Here is a 22,195-nt window from a genome sequence, read left to right as displayed (position 1 = left end):
GAGATGATGATGATAATAAAAAATACAATGTTCACTTCTAGAAGAGTTTGTCTTTGTTGACTAACTGGAAACTAAGGTTTTCTCATCTTGAATTTCATCTTCAGTTTATTAGCTCACAACCTAATCTGTTGTAGGCAGATATTATGGATGTAATTCTAATATTAAAACGGCTGTTTGGCTTGTTTGGTTTTTTTTCCATCCTGGCAGTCCAGACAGGATTCATTTCCTCTTACTGAAGCAGATGGGGTAGGGGGCTTACAGGAGTGGGGAGATGAGCTACATTAAGAGTTTGCGCTTAATTGTGAGCTTCACTTGACCTAATTACCTGAGAAAGGATCTCCATTGACAGCAGGGGGTGCCCTTTCTGATACTACTGCTGGAGTGTAGCAGGTACCAGGGTCATAACTGAGCAATGTTTGTAACAAACCAAACTGCCACAAGCAGCCAAACTTGTGCAAACTTAAGATGTGATGATATTGGACTATTTGAGCTATTAGGAGTGTAAAAAATTACAAAATTACCAATTTTAGCTCATTTTTCAAAACTTATTTGAAAGATTTACTGTTATAGATGCCCTTTGGCCGCCAGTACTCTAGGCCCAAATGAAAGTGATCTCAAAGTGGAGGTAGCGTGAGGGATACTGGGAAGAAACAAAGCAGGAAGTAAGTGAATGATGAATAAAACTGAAGTCATGGAGAGACTGAGTTGAGTGGTGGCATGACCTCAGAGGTGGGGAGGTGCACGAAAATCTAATTTACTTCTCTGGCTAATCCAATTTTCACTGTGTGGGTGGGTCAGTTTTACTATCAACTCCCACCACATGGTGAGTACAGTAGGTTGTGCTTTGTGAAACAAAGCTTTACTGAATTCAATCAGGCAACAAAACAATGGCCTCCAGATTCACATACTACCTCCAGCTCAGGTAAGGAATTAGTAAGGTTTTTGTGTTTGTACACCGGTGTGTGCATATGGGTATGTAACCCTTTTTATTTTTAAACATAGGTCACATGCTATGTGATGTGTGTTACCTGTAAGTGCTCAAAATTTAGGATCAAATGTGTAGTTTACCTGCTGTGCATGTGCTGTGATCAGCTCTGACTGACTCTGGGCCTTTGAAATATGATACAGTTATAAGCATGTAGTATACACTGCATATATAACAGCATACACAGAAAAAAAGTAGTCAGTTTACCTTTTATATTGTAGTTGTGCATATTGAACAGTAATGTGACAAGTAGCTTTTTTAGTTATTCACATATTAAAAGCTATCGTTTAGAATTTGTGGTTACTAGAAATGTTATGTTATCCAAAAATGATCCAAGCAGTTTTCCTGGGGGTGCCAGTATAAACTTGCAGGATATTAATATAATGCAGGCTCAGGTCAGTGTGTGAACACCCTCAAGTATTTGCAAAGCTGCATATTAGAAACACTACTTCATTTCAAAGCCAAAGCAGCTGCCCACGAACATGAACCCTAGGCTGTATTTTAAAACAACAGCTGCAAAACTGTAAGATGACAATAAAGAACCCTTAAGCTGTATGGCTGAAACTAGCAGGAAGTTTTATTTTGCTCATTATCAATCCAGAGTGGAAAAACACTGAGCATTGACTTCCACCTAATCTACCGTAAGTTGTAAATAGTAGAGCAAATAACATACATTTAAGTCCCACTAGCTGTACGGGTTGCAGATCATTCAGTTCAATTCAGTTTTATTCATATACAGCCAAACCACAACAGCAGTCGCCTCAAGGGGCTTTATATTGTAAAGTGAAGTAATACAGCTACAATAATCTAAACAAAAAAACACCAGCAATCAGATGACCCCCTATGTGTAAGTGCTTGGAAACAGTGGGAAGGAAAAACTCCCTTTTAACAGGAAGAAACCTTCAGCAGAACCATGCTCAGATAGGGTCAGCTATCTGGCGCCAGGGGTTGAGGGTGAGGAAAGGAAGTCGGGACAAAAGACACAATGTGGAGCCAGATTAGACTGAGCCATGTTGACATTACATGAAATGCATGTAAAGTTACCATCTTTATAAAATGTAGGAAACATGGTTTTAATTGTCCTGCTTTACAACTTTTTAAAAATGGTGCCACAAGCTGTTAATACACATACGTGTGTGTCTATATATAAATGATAATTCAAATCTAAGGAGAAAAGTGTGTTTACTGGGAAGATATATGGAGGAGTCTCGAAAACCCCCTTGAGCTTATTTGTACAGGAAGCTTTCAGTACCCTGTTAGAGCAGCTGGGTGCGCTGTCACATCGGAAACTTTGCCCTGCGGGGTTTGGACCAATCCCGGAGCTGGTCTGTGAGTGTAATCCAGCCCCTGTCCTGCGCTGCCTCTCAGAAAACACACCGACAAGTTGTAGAGAAAGACGATAACACGGAGCCGAGAGGACGAGGAGGAGGAGAACCAGGAGGAGGAGAGTAAAATGTGAGAATGAGTCGGCAGCAAATCCGCACACAGATGGAAGGAATACACGGATAAAGTGATTATCTATCGATTAGCGATCGGATGTCATAGCCGTGTGTAAAATAGAAGAAAGACGAAAAGCGGGAGAAACATGAGCCGGCAGCAGATGGAGTCACAGGGAGTGGTTTTAACGGGTTACCACAGCAACGCGGAACTGTTGCCGCAAACTGGACCGTGTGAGTCCAGCTGTCCGCCAGTACCGGACGCCGAGCACACCGTACACAGGTGGGAGTGTGTGCAGCTGTAATGCCGTCCTTACAGACCATTAAAAGAAGTGTGTGTGAAAGAGGGCAAAGGTCACGTTGATAATGCTATTTTTTCCTCATTTTCTTTTTTGAACTTCAGCTGTGGAAGGAGTGTTAACTGCGTTAACTTGAACTCAGCAGTGGCCCGGTGTACTGCGCTTGCAGGCAGTCCACATTTCTTATTGTTCCCTCTGGCCTAACTCCGCCCTTGGCCTTTGGTTATGCTTTTTCCTAATCAGCAGATAACAAGTTTCACCTTGGTTTTGTTCCGCTGGCCAAGATTTCACACCTAATCCACAGTTCTTCCTTAGCACTGTAGCTTTACGAAAAGTCTTCCCCTACGAAGTGCTAGTTTTATAAGCAGTGAACAGACTCAAATGCAGAAGTATTAAATTAGCTCGTAGTTCATATATCCCATTCCCCTGGTCAGTGTGGTTGGTGACACACTTTTGGGCTGTGGTAAATCCTGTTCACTAGTTTCCATCAGCTTAAACAGAAAAAAATCATGTTATATTACACAGATTGTTCTATTATGAAAATAACAGCTGTAAGGATGTCTTAAAACAAATAATCTATATGGGATAGTCAGTTTTCTGTGATTCAAAACAGAAAATCCCTGACACTTAAAATATAGAGCTGGGTGTAGAGTTATTCTATACTTGGCCTGTGTTGCTGCACTTTAAAGCTTTTGGTTTTTAGTTTAAAACCAGGATAATTCGGAAGTGTCTGAAGACATAATTTAACTGTAACAAAGTATACAGAAACTACTTTTAACTGCTTTCTTATTCACATGGGAGCAACCATACATGTTTGACTTGGCAGATTTTTCTTTTTTTATATATGCCGGATGCCCTTCCTGAGGCAATCCCAAAAGTAACCTCTCTCTTGTTAGGCAAAAAAACACTATGGAGCCATGCAACAGTGGAAATATAAGGCCAGAATGATAATTGTCTGTGATGTCATGTGGTTAGTAAAATGTATGATTGATAAATTACATGTTGGGCTGCCACAAACCTCCAGGGCAGTAGTCAATGTTTCCTACACAGATTTTTCAAATCTAGTACTCGATGTGATCAGTCTCCACCTGAAAAACAACATCTGATTGGGTGTTTTGATGTTCTCTTCATGTAGCAGAATGTAGTCATGCCTTGTCTGGATTTCATAGCTTAACTTTCTGGCTTATTGTTTTATTTAATGGTTTGACGACCTTCATGTCCGCTTGTACAATGAGGAAGAGACTCAGTAATTCAAGAGGTGCTGTCGCTGGGGCAGCGATGAATGAGAACTAAGGTGTTACGGAAACAACTGTATAGCTACTCTTTTATTTATAACGGATCTTGCTGATTCATACAGGCTGAGCTGGATATGAAGTCTGCTCATTTACATCAGCAAACACCTGCCGTCACCAACTGTGGGCTGGTAAAAGTAAACAGCCCCAGCTGGGATTCAAACACGCACACCTGTGCGTAGGTGTGTATCTCTGTGCGTGTTCCAGATGGCTTGTCCAGGTAGCTAGAAGAAAAAAGAAAAGCAGCATCACATTACAGGCTGCCTTTGTCTCACCTCCCAAGCAGAGTATGTGTATCCTGTCTAGGTTGACGTGCGGAGGCTTAGTTTTGTAGTCATTGTTTCCCCTCATCAGGAAATGCCAGAGAGACATAATGTGTCAAGTCTCGCATTTGATGTCTTTATTTGTTACATTCAGGCCCTCTAAGCAAGGAAACTTTACACTATTATATCACATTTTCCATTGCCATATATAAACTATGGACTGTATATAAAAGAGGGTTGTAACCAAAGTGATGTCATTATTCTTTTTTGACTACTCTTGAAGCAGTGGCCTTAGCATAGGGGCTAATGCATCATTCTTTTTTTCTTTTCTTTGTTTTTCTTTTTATAAACCATACATGAATGAGAGTCTGGATGTTAATTTAGCAGCTAATGCTAGCTAGCATTAGCTAGGTACATCTATAGATGTACCTAGCTATTAGTGCCCAGACAATGAGCAGTCTTTTTGGACAGGACAGACCCTTCGATCAACAGCACCAGTTCCAGATTCAGTGACTTAAAAAGCTTCAATCCCTTGTACAGTTCCCAGAATCTCAGGAAATATGGGGGTCTGTGGGGACTGACTCGCTCTTGGAGCCTGGCAGAATTTTGAGAAACTGGAATTTTTGGCACTTCACCTTTTGGCTTAATTTGACTTGGCATAAAACACTACTTCTCAAAGTTTAGCGTGACAAAACAGACAGTTTAGCTCTACAACAGAGCACTACAACAGGAAGTGAAATAAATGAAAGGTTACAAGGCATCGGGCCAAAATGAATTACAACAACGCAGAGGGTGCAAACACACAGCTGTGTTCTGTATAACACATATCGGTCAGATCAAATCTGGCGCCTGTAAGGATAAACAAATTACAAACAGAAGAGCTGAGGATTAAGGAGATGCAGCTAAAACTGAATACTACAGAAAAACACATGGCAAAGGAGTTAGTAATCAGGAATACTATAACAGACATGGATAGGTCATATATTGTCGATTCATTAGAACTACAAGAAGATGATTTGTTCAACCAGTGGGTCATTGCTGACACCAGCAACTGTGTAAGACGGGGAAACAGAGCTAGGCTCTGTCTTCAGAAAGAGCAGCTGGCATCTGTTGGTCTAAATGGAAATACCACACCCACGTGCACACACGGACAGACACACAAACACTTGTCATCCTCTTCCCTTTTCCTCAGCTGCCCATTGTTCACTTTGTGTTTTGAAGCCTTAAAAATAAGTTTGATTGTCTTCCCCTTCCAAAGTCAGTTTTGAAACAAGCACTCCTTTAAAATCTTATGTCGTACATTATGGACAATATTTTTTTTAGGTTGTTTATAAAGGGATATCTTCACATTCAAAGCAAAAGCCACATATAGGTGTTTTTTATCCTATTAAACAAATAAAATTGAAATATGATTAATTATTTTACAAGCAAGCCAGACGTTTTAATTTGGGATAAATCTGCCTGAAGCTTCTCTTTACAGCATGTACAGACACGAGCGTGTTGTCTTTTTGATCTCACTATCAGCAAGAAAGTGAATAAACATTTCCCAATATGTCAAAAGTCAATCCCAATAGATGCAGGAATGCAGCTGTGTGAAAACAAGCCTTGTATCTGACACCAAACATGGGTAAAAATAAAGTGCAAAAGAAAAATGGCTGCTCAAGTCAAAGTACAAGTACATGCTACAGTATTGTTCAGTCAGTGATTTTTGTCCACTTTTAAGTGGTTGCCTGGCAACATGATTGCACATATATCATAATATTAAAGTTTTGTAGATATAAGTTAGATTTTATCATCAAATTAATATAATACAATGCTTTTTAAGGTGTTAGAGGCACTTGCATAGTAAAAATAAAAGGGTCATTTTAGCCTATTGGTATGTTGTTGCTATGCAATGTGGTGATGTCATAATATATGCGATAGATAAGAACCTTCAAGGACCTAAGATTGTACCTGTGTGCCAAGTTTGGTCACTGAACTCGAGATCGTATAGGAAGGAGTTGGTGGGCAAACATGTAGAGATTTGGTGTTTTATAGTAAGAGTAGAAGATTGTTTTACAAATGCTTTAAAATATTTGCTTCATCTTAATGCTGCAGGCCGAGGCTGTAACTTACTCCATATTTAATATGATCGTGTGTCTTTAACATAATAATAGCTGTTACTTCTTGAATAGATCAGATAGAATTTTAATAAATTGTTAGAAATTGCGAATATAACATCTGCTTTGATTCATTTAAAGCTACATTTACTCCACCAAATCATGTTTTGTGCCACTGGAGTGATTCATAAAGTCACGCTGGTCATGTGGGAAATTGGCTTCCTCAGATCTCGACTCATGTTCACCTCATGTGTGCTGAACTGGCTCTTTGTGTGTGCCACTGTTTTCTTTCATTCCTGTTTGCAGCTCACAGCATGGGATTGATTTTTATAGGCTGTTTTCAGTCCACGCGCGCACACACGGCCTTGCGCAATCTGTCTTTGTCGGCAGCTCTAAGCAGCTGATAAAAGGTGTGGAAAAAGGTACAGAGAACAATTATACACACCATTGCAGCACTCTATATACTTCAAAGATAATATGTATATGTACTGTACGTGTGCCAAAATGAGAATGTGTTTGTTTTGCTCGCAAGGGCAGCTGAGGGCACGCTGCTGAGTCTCTCGGACTGTGTGTGTGTGTGTGTGTGTGTGTGTGTGTGTGTGTGTGTGTGTGTGTGTGTGTGTGTGTGTGTGTGTGTGTGTGTGTGTGTGTGTGTGTGTGTGTGTGTGTGTGTGTGCATAAGCAAGCAAAGTGATGTTGTATGCAAAGCCTTAAACAAATTTCTTTGCATTAATTTGGTGTGTGCTTTGCGACCTTGACTTTAACACTGTAGGAAGACACAAACAGGAGGCAGACCTGAACTTTGGGTTTAACCTGATTGTTACATAGTGATCAACAACCTTAGGTTAATTTTTAACAAGGTCGTAAATACATTTCCATGAATGACATGATTGTATTGTAATGAAAAATGTGGCAGGAGTGTCTTACCCAGTTAGATCGCTGACGATCTGAAGTTCATTTTTGTCAGATTCTGAGTTTGAGTGTCAGATACAATTATTAAAATGCAGGAAAATGCCTAAATGATAACCAGCTTGGCATGATACTCACAGTGTCACTTTAACCTTGCCAATGTTCAGCAAACATGACGTTTGCCACATTTCCACAGGAACTGAGAAATCTACCACAGCAACGCTAACTTCTCAATTATCAAAAGTGTTTCGAACAAACACAAAAGTGCTTAAAACAAAACTGGCAGCTCCAGAGGAACCAGTTTATTCTGAAACCCTATGAAACTGGGAAGTCACAGAGTTTAATAAATGCAAAGTTCAGCTGGGTTTGATGGAAAATTGACCGGGGATCATAAAATCCCTATAAACAGGTTAGGAGAGTCTGTAGGTAATAAGACCTTTGGTACAGATAACTCTCTGGTTTCTGTTTGTCATCCACTTTTAGTCACAATGCTATCGAACAATCACGTTTCAGACACTGACCCCTGGACAGAAATGAAAATGTTGGCCTGGATATCCACTGACTACACTGGAAGTCAGTTTCCCACAGGTCTCCAGAATTTTAAATCTTACTGCATATAACTCATTCAGTACTTGTTTCTACTTTTTAGTCTTTACAAAAACAGTCAGCAATCCAACTAGTCGATATTATTTTCAATACTAAAATTAGCTAATTGCTAGACACTTTGATGCATAATCATACATGTTTTCCATTGTAAATCTAATGTACTGTAAAGAAAAAACAAATGCTGCTTTACGCCTTTTATGAATTTGAACACCGATAAAGTAATGTGCACGTTTTGGTGTGTGTGTTTGTTTGGTCATCTCTGATTTATGAGTTAGTCAAACTGTTCATCCTGAAGCTCTGAATCAACACATGTAAACGATTAACTCATGTGGTGAGCTCATAGCTCTGCCTGCTTTCAGGGTAAACGCATCTTCTGAGGTACATCAGAAAACGCTGATGTCTTTCCTCACAAATGAAAGCATCAAACTTCCTGAACTTTTAAAGGCAACATGGACATGAACTGGGAGATGATTATTATTATTTATTTATTTTTTAAATTAAAACCACAGATGAAGTATAAAGAGAAGTCGGTGGTATCGCACAGAACTTCCAGCTAAATCCTTGTGTTTTTATGGCTTTGTTGTACTCGGTGTTGCAGGAAGTCTGCTGTGGTATGTGGCCGTAGCTCAGCACGAACCCTCAGGGTAATACTGGGGTGATAATTCCAAATTAATTAATAAAGAGCATCAGCTTAGTGCCGCTCTGTCTGAAATCCCATTTAGTCCTTGGGACTAACTGATTTTCACTTCCTCCATTTCCTTGGAGATTTGTAGAAAATGGCAGTTTTTTAGTTAAAAGTTATCAGTGCTTATCTTTTGCTTTTGAACACCTGTGTATATGATTGTGTGAATATGTGCAGAGTTCATGTACGTGTGTTGGTACATTTGCACGTGTTTGCATTTTTTTGGACGTTCTGCTTATCTTCATTACCTGAAAGTAAATCATATATTTGCACAAAGGGCAACTTTACTTTACACGATTTTCTTCTCCCTCCTTTTCTTTGTTGGCTTTAGCATATGTCAAAGTGAAGTTGTTGTGATTTTATATCATTCTAACATAAAATAAACTTAAATATTAGTTATATAGGAATTTTTTGTTTTGGTATTTTTGCTGTGTTATACTGTATTGAAATTGACCTAATGTCCCATTTATTAGTGACTTAATGCTTTATAAACATATTGTATATACCGACTAAACATGTCATCTCTTACAAACACCTAATAAGTCATTGTTTTGTTATTTGAGAGCTTTATAATGATTCTCAAGCATACATTTGAAATATTAGGTCTATATTGGTGCATGACAGCACCCTTTAATAGAAACGGGAATAACTGTGTTCGGACTCAGGAGCCATACTTGTAGTTTTTTAATTGAGGGGCCTGTTCCAATCAGTTTTATTGTCGTGGTGTCCGATGTTTTAAACAGCCCTGCTAACGGGTGTGCAGCTCTATATTTTTGGGTAAATGAGATGACACTGATAATTTGCAAAAAGATGGATGAATGACAAGATTGTTGAAAGCAGCCTTTCAGCTTGATTGATGTGTGACACTGAAACCACAGACCCTTAAGGAGCTTCACTTGCACTACAAGTGTAGTGGCTTGCTCAATATAACTCTTGTTGCTTAAAGGAAAGAGAGACAAATGTTGTCATGCTTAATCAATCTTATAATTGAAGAAAGCTTTGCTGCTGTTGTTGGCACAGTTTAGAACCCATGCTGATGCTCTGGGACATTTCAATAAGCTGATGTAATAGCGTTTTAACCCTTTTTGCCCTTATTCTTCTCCCGGATGTTGTAATTACACAATATATAGTGACAGAGGTGCTACTAATTATAGTACAGCAGGTGTGAAAACTTTGTGTCTTTATTAGTGGGCACAAGCAGAATAAATACATAAGAAATGTTGCATTCAACATTTAAAATCAGCAAGAAAAAACATAAAAATGAATAGTTTCTATATTGTTAATGTTCAGTTTTAGTGTGTGCTTTCAAATCCAGCAGAAAAATGCACATGTTACAAGAGACCTTGTCAGTGTGATGGGAGCTGAAATTCCAAGGGGGGAAAAAGTGAGTGGCACTCGCTGGGTTTTACTTTTTTACGTCTTTTACTGGAGGAACACCTGTGCCTGTGATATCTGTGTGTACCGGGGGGAAAAAAAGAATAAACAGTAACTCATCTTTATAACTCATCTTTCTTGTTCCGATTAACTAATTGTATTAACTTAGTACACTGACCTGAACTAGACCTTTGTTATCGTCAATATAAACTCATATTTTTCATGACATTTATTGGTTGCAAGTCCATTTTAGTTGCTAATGTTGTGGTCAAATTTAAAGAAGTTCATAGTAAGCAGTCCTGGAACATCTTAAATCGGTTGCATTTACTGTAGTGAATTACAAAATTGTTAACTGGCCAGCTAGCCAGTATCACATTTATATTATTTTTCCCCATTTTGATGTCAGTCTACCTCTGATCTGTCTGCAGTGATCTATTGTGATGTCATCAGATTATTTGCAACATTTATAAAGCACCAGTCCTCCTCAAGGTGTTTTATATCATAAGGTAAAGACCCCACAAAATTAGAGGGAAAACTGTCACAATCAGACAACCCTTTTAAGACCGAGCACTTGGTGACAATGGGAAGGAAAAACTCCTTTGTTAAGAGGAAGAGACCTCAAGCAGAACCAGGATAAGAGAGAGGCTTTTAGGAGAAACAGAGGACTAAACATATATTATTGGAGCAGGAAGATTTAATGACACACAGTATTGATATTGAAATTCTGTATGTGGAAGGTGAAAAGATATGTTCAGATAAATTGTATACCTAAAGTAATGTACTTAATATGTCAGTAGGATATTTCTAGCAGGTATTATCTATTTACACCATCAACTAACCTAGGCTAAGCCACACTAATATGCCTTGTGATAAACTTTGTTTGCAGTGTTTGTATAGCAAAGGAAAGTCCAAGGTCTGCGAGATGTGCTATTTTTATTCCAAGAAAATGCTGGCATCATTAGATGACTGATTAGGAAACGACCTTGCTAATAGCTTAACTTAAGTTGGAGCCTTTGACCAGCGTGTCCAGAGTTACTGTATCGCCCTGTTTTCATGTCATTAAAGGTACAGGAAATATCAGTGCATACACACCTGTGTACTTACAGAGCATGTTTCCAACAAGTGCTGGAGGAAGGCATCTGTCACTACTAAGTCCAAAGTACACAGCTACAAGAGAAACCTAGTTGCCCCTTCTTACATCATGACCACTATGATAGCAAGATGATACGTTTTGCTGGCTTGCCATATTATTTCTTTAGTTTATTGGGATCCTCTTTTGCTACTCTGCATCACAGACACTGATATTTCAATGGTACACAAAAAATAAAAATCTTAATAAATCAGCATTTCAAAATAAGCAAAGCAATGCCTTACGCAGCTATATCCAGCTAAGTGTATGAACTCCAATGACTCAATTTTAACTTTTGTCCATTATGTACCTATTTCACGAACCTCTCCCTGCTCTTGTCTGTATGTGTCTCCAGCCGCAAAACAGGCCAGTACACCCTGCAACACAGCCAGAATGGACAACAAGGAGACAGATATGGCACTTCTGCTTCTTCTACCACTGGCAGCACAGAAACCAGCAGCACGGAGCCAATGTCACTGCCCAGTCAAAATTCTGCAATCCAGCATTCCTCCAGCCCCAAGCTTGGATCCAGCCCCAAGACTGGCTCCAGCCACAGCCCCAGGCACAGCCACAATTCCAGGTCGAGACCATCGCCTGCATGTCAGCGCTACAACTCTCAGGTAGCCAGCAGATTTTGTTCACTTTCAGTCTGTTGGGGCAAATACTTCATTTCATTCCTACAAAATTCCGCTGTATAGGATTTTTTTTTTTTGTATTTTACAGCTCTCTGGTAAGATGTACAGTATTTTGAGCCTCTCTTAGTTGCACTGGGAGTGACACAGTACGCAAGCTCTTGGGTTTGCTTTAATTCTTATACACTTTATGAAAAGTGTGTGTGTGTGGTATGTGTGTTATGTGAGAGCAGACAGTTGGCGCAGCCAGTTGCTGCCACCATCTAGACTTGTTGAGACCAGTTGAGAGACCTGTCTACTTCATTATCTCTGTGGATCATATCTGGAAGATCGTTGAAATGAATTATTAATCGCTGAAACGGGGCAGAGAAGCTGAAACTGTGAGCTTAAAACCTCATTTTTCTGCACGTCTGCTCATTTTGAAGGACTCTTTGGACGAGCTGCAGATGGACGACTATTGGAAGGAGGTGGAGAATATTTCATTCTCGGGCGGCGGAGGAGAGAGGGGAGAGGGAGAAGTTCAAGAGGAGGAATTGCAGAAAATTCCTGAAGGTGAGATACACATTAAAGGATGAAGGCAAAATTTGGATCGTAGACTTATTTGGACATATGTGTTGGTCCAGACGCAAACAAATTCTAATCTAAAAGTCTGTTTCTATACTGGAAGAGGAATTCCTCACTGAAAGCTCAGCCTTTTCATTCATCTCTTTATGTAACACTTTGTATGTCTCCCTCAGACCCCGATGCTTATACTCATTTTCTGCTTGTTTGCCGTCATTCGCATCTCTGTTTAAACAGTTTGGAAACACATTAAGTGTCTCGTTTTGAAGTAGTTTCATGTGGGACTTAAGTACCAGCTGTTTATCACACACCGCTGCTGGGCCAGCTCAGACTTGTGGATACTGGCTCTGTGTTGGCTTGCACAGTAGGAATGCACTTCCTGTGCATTTCTTCAGTCAAATTTAGCCTTTAGTGTGTGAAGACTATTGTTTTCTAGCGTAAATGCGCTCTTCCTGTTAGAATATGTAAGCCATTTGTGTATGTGGTCGCTCCTTTCCCTTTCCTGCACCTGTAGATTTGTTTAAGTAACGCCGCATCATCTCAGCAACCAAGTAGGGAATTGCCCATCATCTTCCCTTCTCAGTATTGCTCATTCTGTTTGTCTCTTTCAGAGGGTGAGCAGGAGGAGGCGTGGCTTGCAGAAGCAGGTCTAGCGCGGCTTGTTGATCATTCAATCACAGTGGATCATGATCAGGTAACAATCATATATCTTTTATTGAATTAATAAGAAGTTAGTCCAGGTACAGTTAATCAGTTCCATATTTTCAGGTCAGATCTTAAATAAGCATTTATTCTTTGTCACGTTTGAAGCCTTCTTATACAAATAAGCATGTACATGAGAGAAAAAAAGATGGACTAATGTAAAACATTGTGTGAAAACAACAAATAGATTTAAGTTTGTGTTTGATCTTAATCTATGTATTGACAGGAAGAAGACAGTGCAGTTTTCCTTTCCACGCTCACCAGGACTCAGGCGGCAGCCGTAGAACGTCGCGTGGCATCAGTGCAGCAGACCTTAAGGCGACGTAACCGGCAACAACTTCCTGATGTTCGAGATATATTCCGACACCCTGATAAGGTTAGCAGATCAACACTGTGCTTGACACAAACTGCCAGCTCACCAGCCACATTGTAAGGTACACCTTTTTAACTGCTCATTAACACAGATATCTAATCAGCCAATCACGTGTCAGGGACTCAATGCATTTAGATATGTAAACATGCTCAAGACAACCTGCTGAAGTTCAAACTGAGCATCAGAATGGGGAAGAAAGGTGATTTCAGTGACTGTGAATGCTGCACGATTGTTGGAGCCTGGCGTGCTGGTCTGAGTATTTAAGAAACTGCTGATCTCCTGGGATTTTCCTGGAAAACATGATGACTGCTTATTGCATGGTAGCACGCCATGTCACAAAGCTCAAATCATCTCTAACTGATTCATTAAACAGAATGAGTTCATTATACCTTTCTTGCTGTGAGTAGCCATTCTAATGCCTGATCACAAAGTTAGAGCAATGGTTGATTTAGCTTAGCCTGGCAAAAGACAGCAAAGTTCTTGCTAGCTTGTACAGAAGAGCAGTAAGTATAATATATATGATTCTTCCTTGTTAAATAATTTTGTTTGCATTTATATTATTTATTGGTCAAAGACAGTAGAGAATAGAGAGGAAAGCAGGGGGAGGGTCCAGGCCAGAAACAAGCCCAGCTCCTGGAGCCTTACTCAACCCAGTGAGCTGTAGTGGTAATATAAAGAGCATCTTAAGAGGAAACATCACAAGCTGGTGTGGCATGTGCACAGCCCAAGACCAGGAAGCTCTGAAGTGAGTAATTGAAACTCCTCAGATCATCACTGGCACCTGAGCATATGGATGAGATGAGGAGTCTGCTTAGAGGCCCAAAACAAAACACAACTCCCAACCACACCTTGCTGCCATCTGGACAGTGATGATCCACCTTTTGGCTGTACACTTTTTTACATATGCATAATAAATATAGTTTGGATAACAAGATGTGGTTTTACAGTGGGGTACTTTCTAGGCTACGACTGTATCTTAATTTAGATACTTCAGCTAGTACACTCTCCATGTGGTACACTAAGCACACTGAATTCTTACTAGTGTGATTTGTGAGTTTAACAGGGTAGCGCAGTCTTAAATCAAGCTTAAATCATTGCTGGTAACTTATCTTCAGTCCTGCTGGTGGAAAATCGTTTAGTGTTCCTAATCTTTCTGCTACACAGCCCAAATGACAACTATTGAGGATGTTAAATGTTCGATGCAACATTCAACATTTGGATTGTTGTACCATACACCGGGGTCGGCGCCAAAGTAGATAAACTGGATGAACAACCAATTTTGACAGGGTGGAAGCCAACTCTTTTTACTGTTCTTTAAAACACAGCAACAACAAAAGACAAAAAGAGATTAATGCTGCCAACTTTACAACCTAAACAACAAATTAAATTATAAACAGCTGATCAGAACTCAACATGCATAACACAAAGTACACTCATAGCGAATTTGTTATGAAGTTTCAAGTGACGTCATACTTTAGAGTTGTTGATTACCATTTTTGGTTGCAAAGCGACACATACAAGGGTCGCAGACTTTTGACTGACTTGCATAGACCTATGCCTCAGTCACGCTGCTATGCATGACTATGTAGATCCTCAAAGCATTGTCAGTGCCCTTTGGAAAAATCATAAGGGAACTGACAATGACATTTATGAGGTTTTGCCTTTTTAGTTAAAATTAACTCGATGTTCATGAAAATAAGCATTTTCAGTGTTCTGTTGTTTCACGTACCACAAAGGAAGTGGTCACAAATTTGTGTTTCACTTCAGTACAGGTCTCGCAGTATTTACTTGCTAGTTCCCTAAAAAAATCCAAAATTTTATGACATCACTGCAAATTCAGTATGGGTTAAAGAGTTGACTGGAGTTATCGTTGATAAATTACAAAAATAAAATGAAATACAGGGATCAAGATTTATAATCAGAAATAAATTTAACAAATAATACGTTTAAATTTAAATCTGTCTTTAGTCCAAACTGTTTGAACAGTTTGAGCCTCTCATATTTATTTCATGCACACTCACACACAGACTTTGTCCACTAATTAACAGAAAAGATAATGTGTAACAGGGCTTTCTATAAATTTGTGACTTGTTAAACTTGTTGACTGCTGTGTTGTTCACGTCTGTGTGTGTGTGTTGTGCTGTGTGTTGCAGGATGGGGAGCCTCAAAAATCCGAAGAAGGAAGTGAGAATGGACAGAAAGGTGCCCCTTCAACCGGTATGTGCAGCATACTCATGCAGATAAGTGCTTACAATATGAGTCAGTGTCATAAATCACTAACTGAGACCCCCCACCACCACCACCACCAAAAAGAAAAAAAAAATCTGCCTAGCAACACACACACACATTTTTGGGAACTAACACAAGTCCCTGTGTGATATGAGAACATTCAAGAGGAAGTAACAGAGTATAGTCATGTGACTGTATAATAAGCATAAGTTCTCCACAACAGAGAAGATAAAGCTGCAGAGAATAGGTTTTTTATGAGTGCTGCAGTGACTAATACGCTGCGCTCTTAAACTCCAATAAAACACATCCAGTTGTCTCTTTGTATACACTTGCACTTAGCTATCATAAACATATCTGTACTACCCTACATGTGTGGTCATAAGTTTTATTTCTTCATTGTGTGTGTCTCTAAACAGAAACGGAGACAGAGCTGAATGTTGACGTGGCGTTTTCAGAGCAGGCGCTCAGTTACAGGGACAACCACCAAAGTTTTAAGGTCACCCGGAGCCTTAACTCTCCTGACGACAAACTACCGGTGAGCTGCATTCCTGAGAATTTACACGGACACAAAGGTCATGCGCATATTCACTTCCTTAATGGTGTTTTTTTAATTTTCTTATTGTCTGAACATGTCTGTGCTTGTGCAATAGACAGCGTTGGCGCTTTAGAGTCAAAAGAGGATGCATTGATCATTTACTTTGTCAGGCAAGCATGGCAAAGCTATTTGAAAGTTGTTGCAGGTCAGTAATTACCAGGAAGAGCAGAAGATGGATATGGCAGCACAGAAAAAACTATTTGCACACAGTTGTTGTTGTGTTGGATTGCAGACCCTTATAATCAGATTTTTTTTAGAGTTACAGTTATGTTGGAATTTGTTTGTTTGATCTATATACAGTGTTGGAAGTTGATAAGCATTTCTGTCCTATATATGGTGTTGTCAATTAGCAGATATGGTGTTGGAGCTAAATCTTAGTGACATCTGGTGGCTGGAGCTGGTATAACAGAACAATTCCACTGATCATACAATGTCAGAAAAGGGTTTTTCTGTATCTATCATCATGCAGTTATTTGACTTTTACACTAACTGAATGTAAATACAATAAGAAGTCAATTTAGCTTTATTTTTCCTCCCTAGAACTTTAAGCTTCTCCCAGATAAAACGGGTCAGACGCGAATAGGAGACCTGTCTCCTCTGGATATGAAAAAGGTAAAATGATGTAACACAGTGATCTGTGTATCTATGCCTACAAGACAAGTGTTTGATGAGCTGTCTCCACATTCACTTACTGTTTAGTATCATCATTGTGTTTATCTGTGTCTGTGTGTAATGTTCTGTCAGGTGCATAGACTGGTGCTTGTGGAGATGACTGCTCTGTTTGACACTTCTGGAATAGACCTCAAGCCAGCCAAGGCCCTGAAAGTGAAGACTAAAGGTTAAACAAACACACACACACACACACACACACACACACACACACACACACACACACAAGATGGCCCCCACAGCCTAAATAGAAATGTCTCATTACACAAATCACACAGTCAGATACAACAGATAAATACATTTACACACATACAAACAGAAAGCTAAGGTATGTGTGCCTGTATGGTATCTGTGCTTGTGTGCGGTGCAGTGCTTTTGTTTTACTCACTATTTGTTTGTGTTTGCAGAAAGTGGATTGTTTGGGGTTCCTCTTACCACTTTATTGGATCAGGACCAGAGACGGGTTCCTGGAACCAAAGTGCCATTGATACTGCAGAAGGTGAGTGCACTGACATTCACATATTGTAATCCAGTGGTTCCCAAACTTTTTTTGCTAGGCCCCCCTTTGTTTTACAAGAACAATGTTCGCCCCAAAGTGCAAAATGGGTTCAAAAACATAAACAACTGTGGGATGCTGTTTGTTCATGATTTGGACAGGGGGAATAAATCGTGGCAGGATCAGCCTGATATTATTTGTATCCCACTGTAACCTTACTGTATAAAGAGCAAAATTTCAGGAGTAGTTAGTCATTATAAGAAGTGTTTGTGAACTAAAAATCAAGAATGTGGGATTCTTTTTTTCTGTGATTTGGAGAGCCCAGTGCATGCTCCAGACGCAGTGAAAACCAGTTCTGCAGGGGAGACCTCCTTGGCACTTGTGCAGGTGAAGCCAAAGGGAAGATATGCTTCACCATATTTTCTAGTCTTTGGCTTGGAAGGAAGTTGGTTTGGAAACATATTTGGCGATGCTTCATCTCCTGCTTTGCGTTAGTGTGGAAGCCCCGTCAAAAACCTGTCCATTACGCTAGCAGTGTCCAAACGTTTTGTTTCCCCCCCGCCTCTTTTCATACCCCCCCCCCCCCCCCCCCCCCCCCCCCCCTCCCGCAATGACCCCTAGGGGGCAGGTCCCACACTTTGGGAACCTCTGTTGTAATCGTAGTTTGTTCTTTTGCATGTGTGTGTATTTAAGCATATTTCCAAACCTCAAAATTTACACTCAACTCATTGGCTTTATGTTTGTTTTAATGGTGTTTTTAAATGACATTTTCTTTCTCTCATCATAAGATCATCAGTCATATCGAGGAGGAAGGATTACACACAGAGGGGCTTCTTCGGATCCCTGGAGTAGCCACTAGAGTCAAGGTTAGTTCAAGTATTTAGCTGACCACCCCTCCCACAGAGACAATGTAAAATCTCAGGTTCATAATAACGCCAAGCATAATAAAATCAAGCATCAACTTCCAGAGCATATATATTCCCTACTCCGTCTCCAACCACACTGTCATTCATCTTAAGCAGTGTCCACACTGGGGGGAAAAAAAAAACACTTCACCCATCATTCATCACTTTGAAGCTGACAGCTCAGAACCTGCAGACAGTCCAGGTTCTGGTTGCCTAAGAAACCCTGTAATATATTTACTATTAGGTCATATGTCAGTTATTGGTTTCCTGGTAGGCGCTTCAGTCGCTCACCTGGAAGTTGAGAAGTTTACCTTGGGCCACCATCGGTTATTTCGCCCATGGTCACTTGAATTGACCAAATGTTCTTCACTGTCACTTCCAGTGGGAACGCAGCTTAAAACTGAGCTTTTCCTTCCCGTGACATCACCTCTTTCTCTATTTGAAATGTGAAAGTAATAGTGTTGTTGATTGTACTTGAAGTTGATAAAGGCTCTCTGTCTGTCCCAACTCCAGTTCCTGTGCCAGGATCTTGAGTCCTCCTTCTATGATGGGACATTTTCGTGGCAACAGATGAAACAGCACGATGCTGCTAGCCTTTTGAAGCTGTTTATCAGGGAGCTACCCCATCCACTACTGACCGTGGAGTACCTCAATGCATTTATTGCTGTTAACAGTATGTTTCCTGTTTACGACAAGTGCTTCATACACACATAGTGAGGCAACAAAGTGTCACACTCATGCTGTGTATATTTGTGTGCATTCACAGATCTCCCCACAAAGAAGCAGCAGCTACAGGCTTTAAACCTGCTCGTCCTTTTGCTACCTGAAGCCAATCGAGACACTTTGAAGGTAAATTTGGCTTTATGGTCATCACATTTCTGTTCCCTATATTATTCCTTTATGGCGCGTGATTATTTTTGTAGTGAAATAAAAAATTGTGTTTGCAGGCACTGGTGGAGTTTTTCCAGCGTGTCATTAAAAATCAGGCCAAGAATAAAATGACCCTGAACAATGTCTCTGTCGTCATGGCGCCCAACATCTTCATGTTTAAAGGCTTTCGGTCCAAGGTTACAGAACAACAGGAGTTCTCCATGGCAACCAGCACGGCCAACATTGTCCGTCTGCTGATCAGATATCAAAATCTCCTGTGGACTGTAAGAAAAAAAATCTTAGCATTAAAGCTGTGCATGTGTGGCATTTTTGTGTGGTTAAACTAGTTACTCACTAACCACCATTATTTTTTGGTTTTAATGGAGTATATCTCTGTGATGTGCCTGTCTTATCCAGATCCCCAAGTTCATTATGAATCAGGTCAGGCACCAAAATATGGAAAGTCAGAGGAAGCAAAAAGAGAGAGCCGTACGGAAGCTGCTGAAGAAGATAGCCATTGAAAGACCGTCTGAGAAAACTATCCCTGAGGTAAGAGTTTGAATTTCCTGGCTTCACTGAGATACGTTTTTTAATATCCTATTAGAAATCTATAAATTATAAACACACTGTATTATGTAATACAATGAAATCAGAGGACTAGAGTCATTAACCCGGTGGCCGTGTACATCTTGTTTATCAGAAGACCACCTGTAAACTACTGGTAAAGGTGTCAAAGCAGACAAAGGGTTTCTTTGCATAAGGACGATGTATGACAGATTTAGGAAAAAAGCACACAAGTCAGTCTGTCTATGATGGCTACAGATTTTACTGTATTTTCAGTCTGAGAAATGGTGACATCTAGTGTTATTGTATAAAAGTACAATGAAGATCATGATAACTGAATTTTTAAATCATTTATACAGGAGCCGTTGTGCAGCTCACACAATCCTCCTGATTAGATGTCGGCCTCTTTTCCTCACGGGTGTCTGACAAGAGCGATTGGTTAATCAGCAATTGAAGGGATTCTAGGCAGTTCTTTCTTTTGTGCAGTCTTGTGTTAAAACGAATCTGTTCCTCTTGACAGATTCTTAGTGGATGAATAACTTTAGTGATGTGAACCTAAACCTTGACTGTAGTTTATTAAACAGAGGAGCCACAATTTTTTTTAAGTCCACATTCTTGAGCTGTCATTAGTCCAGGTTTTAAGTAAGTACCTGGGTTATTTAGAAGAGTGATTTAGATTACCTTATTTTATTCAACTGTTTACATCTAATGCAATTGACAGTCTGTTTCTCTTCTCTGACTCTGTGTACAAGCAGGAGACCTCACAGGGGATTATCCGAGTCCACGCACCACAGTTCAGTAAAATTTCTATGGCACTTCAACTTACCGAAGACTTGCAGGCTTGTGATGTGTTAACACGCTTCCTGAGCCAGGACAGGTAACATGAATATTAACAACACAAACAGAGAAGCTCTCACATGCCCGCATGTCCTCTGACTACGTCTCTCATCTCTCTCATCCTTCCAGCTCGTTGGCAGTAAAAACAGATGATTTGTGTCTCTATGAGATCGGCGGAAACATCAGTGAGTTCTGCTCCCATAAAACTACATGTGTAAACTAAAAACATACACTACAATATTAATTTCCTTGCTCATAAAACAGCTTCTATGGCACAAATATGCATTTTAAGTCGTGACAGTACATGCTGTCAATGTGTTTAATGTTTCTCTCTGTCTGCTCTTCTTCTTGTCGTCTTCAAAGAGGAAAGATGCCTAGATGGGGAAACGTATATGAAAGACCTCTACCAGGTGAATCCTACAGCAGAGTGGGTCATCAGAGCTATGCAGCGATGAGTTCATCAGGTCCTGCTTCATGCTGGACCTCTCTAAATTGCCACCACTGTGTCCTGAAAGAATATCCGCTGCCTTGTTGTCTGTGGTTCTGGATGCACTTGGAGTTTTCATATGTAGCATAGATATAGATACTTTTAACTGATCCTCAAATTTGCCACAAAATGCACATTTTCTAATGGAAGAACTCATCAAAGCAGATTTTATGTTATGTGGAAATACGTGTCCTTTTTAGTTTATTGCACAACTTAAATTCCCATACTTTTTTCTCAATGGGGGAAAAAAGGAAAATTATTATTATTATTAACAGGAGATTATAGAGATTAATAGTTTGGTGCAGAAAAATAATATTGATTAAATCATAAATCAGTCATGAATAAATACTGGTCCATTTTTGTGGGCTAATTATGATTTTTTTTTTTTTTTTTATCTGTTTATATGTCTATTAAAAGTCCTAAAAATGATGTGTACAGCCACATTATTAAATAGCATTAAATCTGAGCATTTCACCAGGAAGGATGCTTTGGAGGTTTGGGTCTCTGAAGCTGAAAGGTAGGTGCTGTAAAGCAGTGGTTTATTTTTTAGCGTAGAAGAAAACTGATCAAAAACAGTGGATGTGTGAGTGTTTTACCCTACTCTACAATGTGAACAAGCACATGTGTACGTCATACACATGCAGTACTGTGTGTGTCAAGTTCACTTTAAGTATTGCTTTAAAGGGATAGACTGCTGACTGGATGATACATTTGCACGTGCTGGGCTCCAAACATATCTGTTCATTTGTTGTTTTATTCATTTTTGGCTCAGTACCATCCACAGTGTGGACATGAGTTGATATATTCTACTTTGGCAAAACATGCATTTAGACAGGAATAGAAAAAAATCCCCATTTTATGTTGGGTTTTTTTGGCATCTATTTGTGTTTCTCTCAGTTATCAACAAAGGTCTTATCAGATTTAGTGCAGTTTCTCACAGTTTCAGCAGCCTGTGGAGGATTGTGTCTGCACTATAGAGCCACTTCTTTTATGTATAGCTAGGGAGTATTAAAAAAAAAAATGATTTTGGGTTTATTTTGAATGATTTTGATTTATTTATTTTTTTGAATATCTTGTTTTTTTTTCTGCCTTGTATTGTTGTTTACTGTGATTTTTTTCAGATAACTGTTTTTGTGTAACTGCCTCTGAAATGACCACTAAAACTGCCTGTAAATAAACATGCAGTTATTAATTACCACAT

The 22,195-nt window shown here is 39.6% G+C and overlaps 1 protein-coding gene across 2 annotated transcripts; it reads left to right on the top strand.

Annotated features, from left to right (window-relative positions):
• The first annotated feature begins 2,345 nt into the window (after nt 1-2,345).
• Nucleotides 2,346-22,186, top strand: arhgap18 (Rho GTPase activating protein 18). Of its 2 annotated transcripts, none has more exons than XM_080883204.1 (18): nt 2,346-2,704; nt 11,430-11,694; nt 12,132-12,258; nt 12,879-12,961; nt 13,196-13,345; nt 15,496-15,559; nt 15,988-16,106; nt 16,707-16,778; nt 16,911-17,004; nt 17,243-17,334; nt 18,120-18,197; nt 18,750-18,909; nt 19,003-19,085; nt 19,184-19,390; nt 19,524-19,655; nt 20,423-20,547; nt 20,637-20,692; nt 20,871-22,186. In XM_080883204.1, the coding sequence occupies exons 1-18, from the start codon at nt 2,571-2,573 to the stop codon at nt 20,960-20,962; spliced, it is 2,133 nt and encodes a 710-aa protein (XP_080739330.1). In that variant the 5' UTR covers nt 2,346-2,570; the 3' UTR covers nt 20,963-22,186. The 2 variants fall into 2 exon arrangements, with proteins under 2 accessions (XP_080739330.1, XP_080739331.1); XM_080883205.1 differs by having other exon boundaries at nt 2,347-2,704; nt 20,426-20,547.
• The last annotated feature ends 9 nt before the right edge of the window (nt 22,187-22,195 follow it).

Source organism: Rhamphochromis sp. 'chilingali', assembly GCF_963969265.1.
Source record: "Rhamphochromis sp. 'chilingali' genome assembly, chromosome: 5".
NCBI lineage: Eukaryota > Metazoa > Chordata > Actinopteri > Cichliformes > Cichlidae > Rhamphochromis > Rhamphochromis sp. 'chilingali'.
This window is presented reverse-complemented; position numbering and strand designations above follow the sequence as displayed.

Excerpts from the sequence above, each read along its gene's own strand:
- arhgap18 (XM_080883204.1), top strand. The coding sequence starts at position 2,571 with ATGAGCCGGCAGCAGATGGAGTCACAGGGAGTGGTTTTAACGGGTTAC. Across the intron at positions 13,346-15,495 it reads TATTCCGACACCCTGATAAG|GATGGGGAGCCTCAAAAATC; the intron begins GTTAGCAGATCA and ends TGTGTGTTGCAG. Across the intron at positions 19,656-20,422 it reads CTGAGAAAACTATCCCTGAG|CAGGAGACCTCACAGGGGAT; the intron begins GTAAGAGTTTGA and ends TCTGTGTACAAG.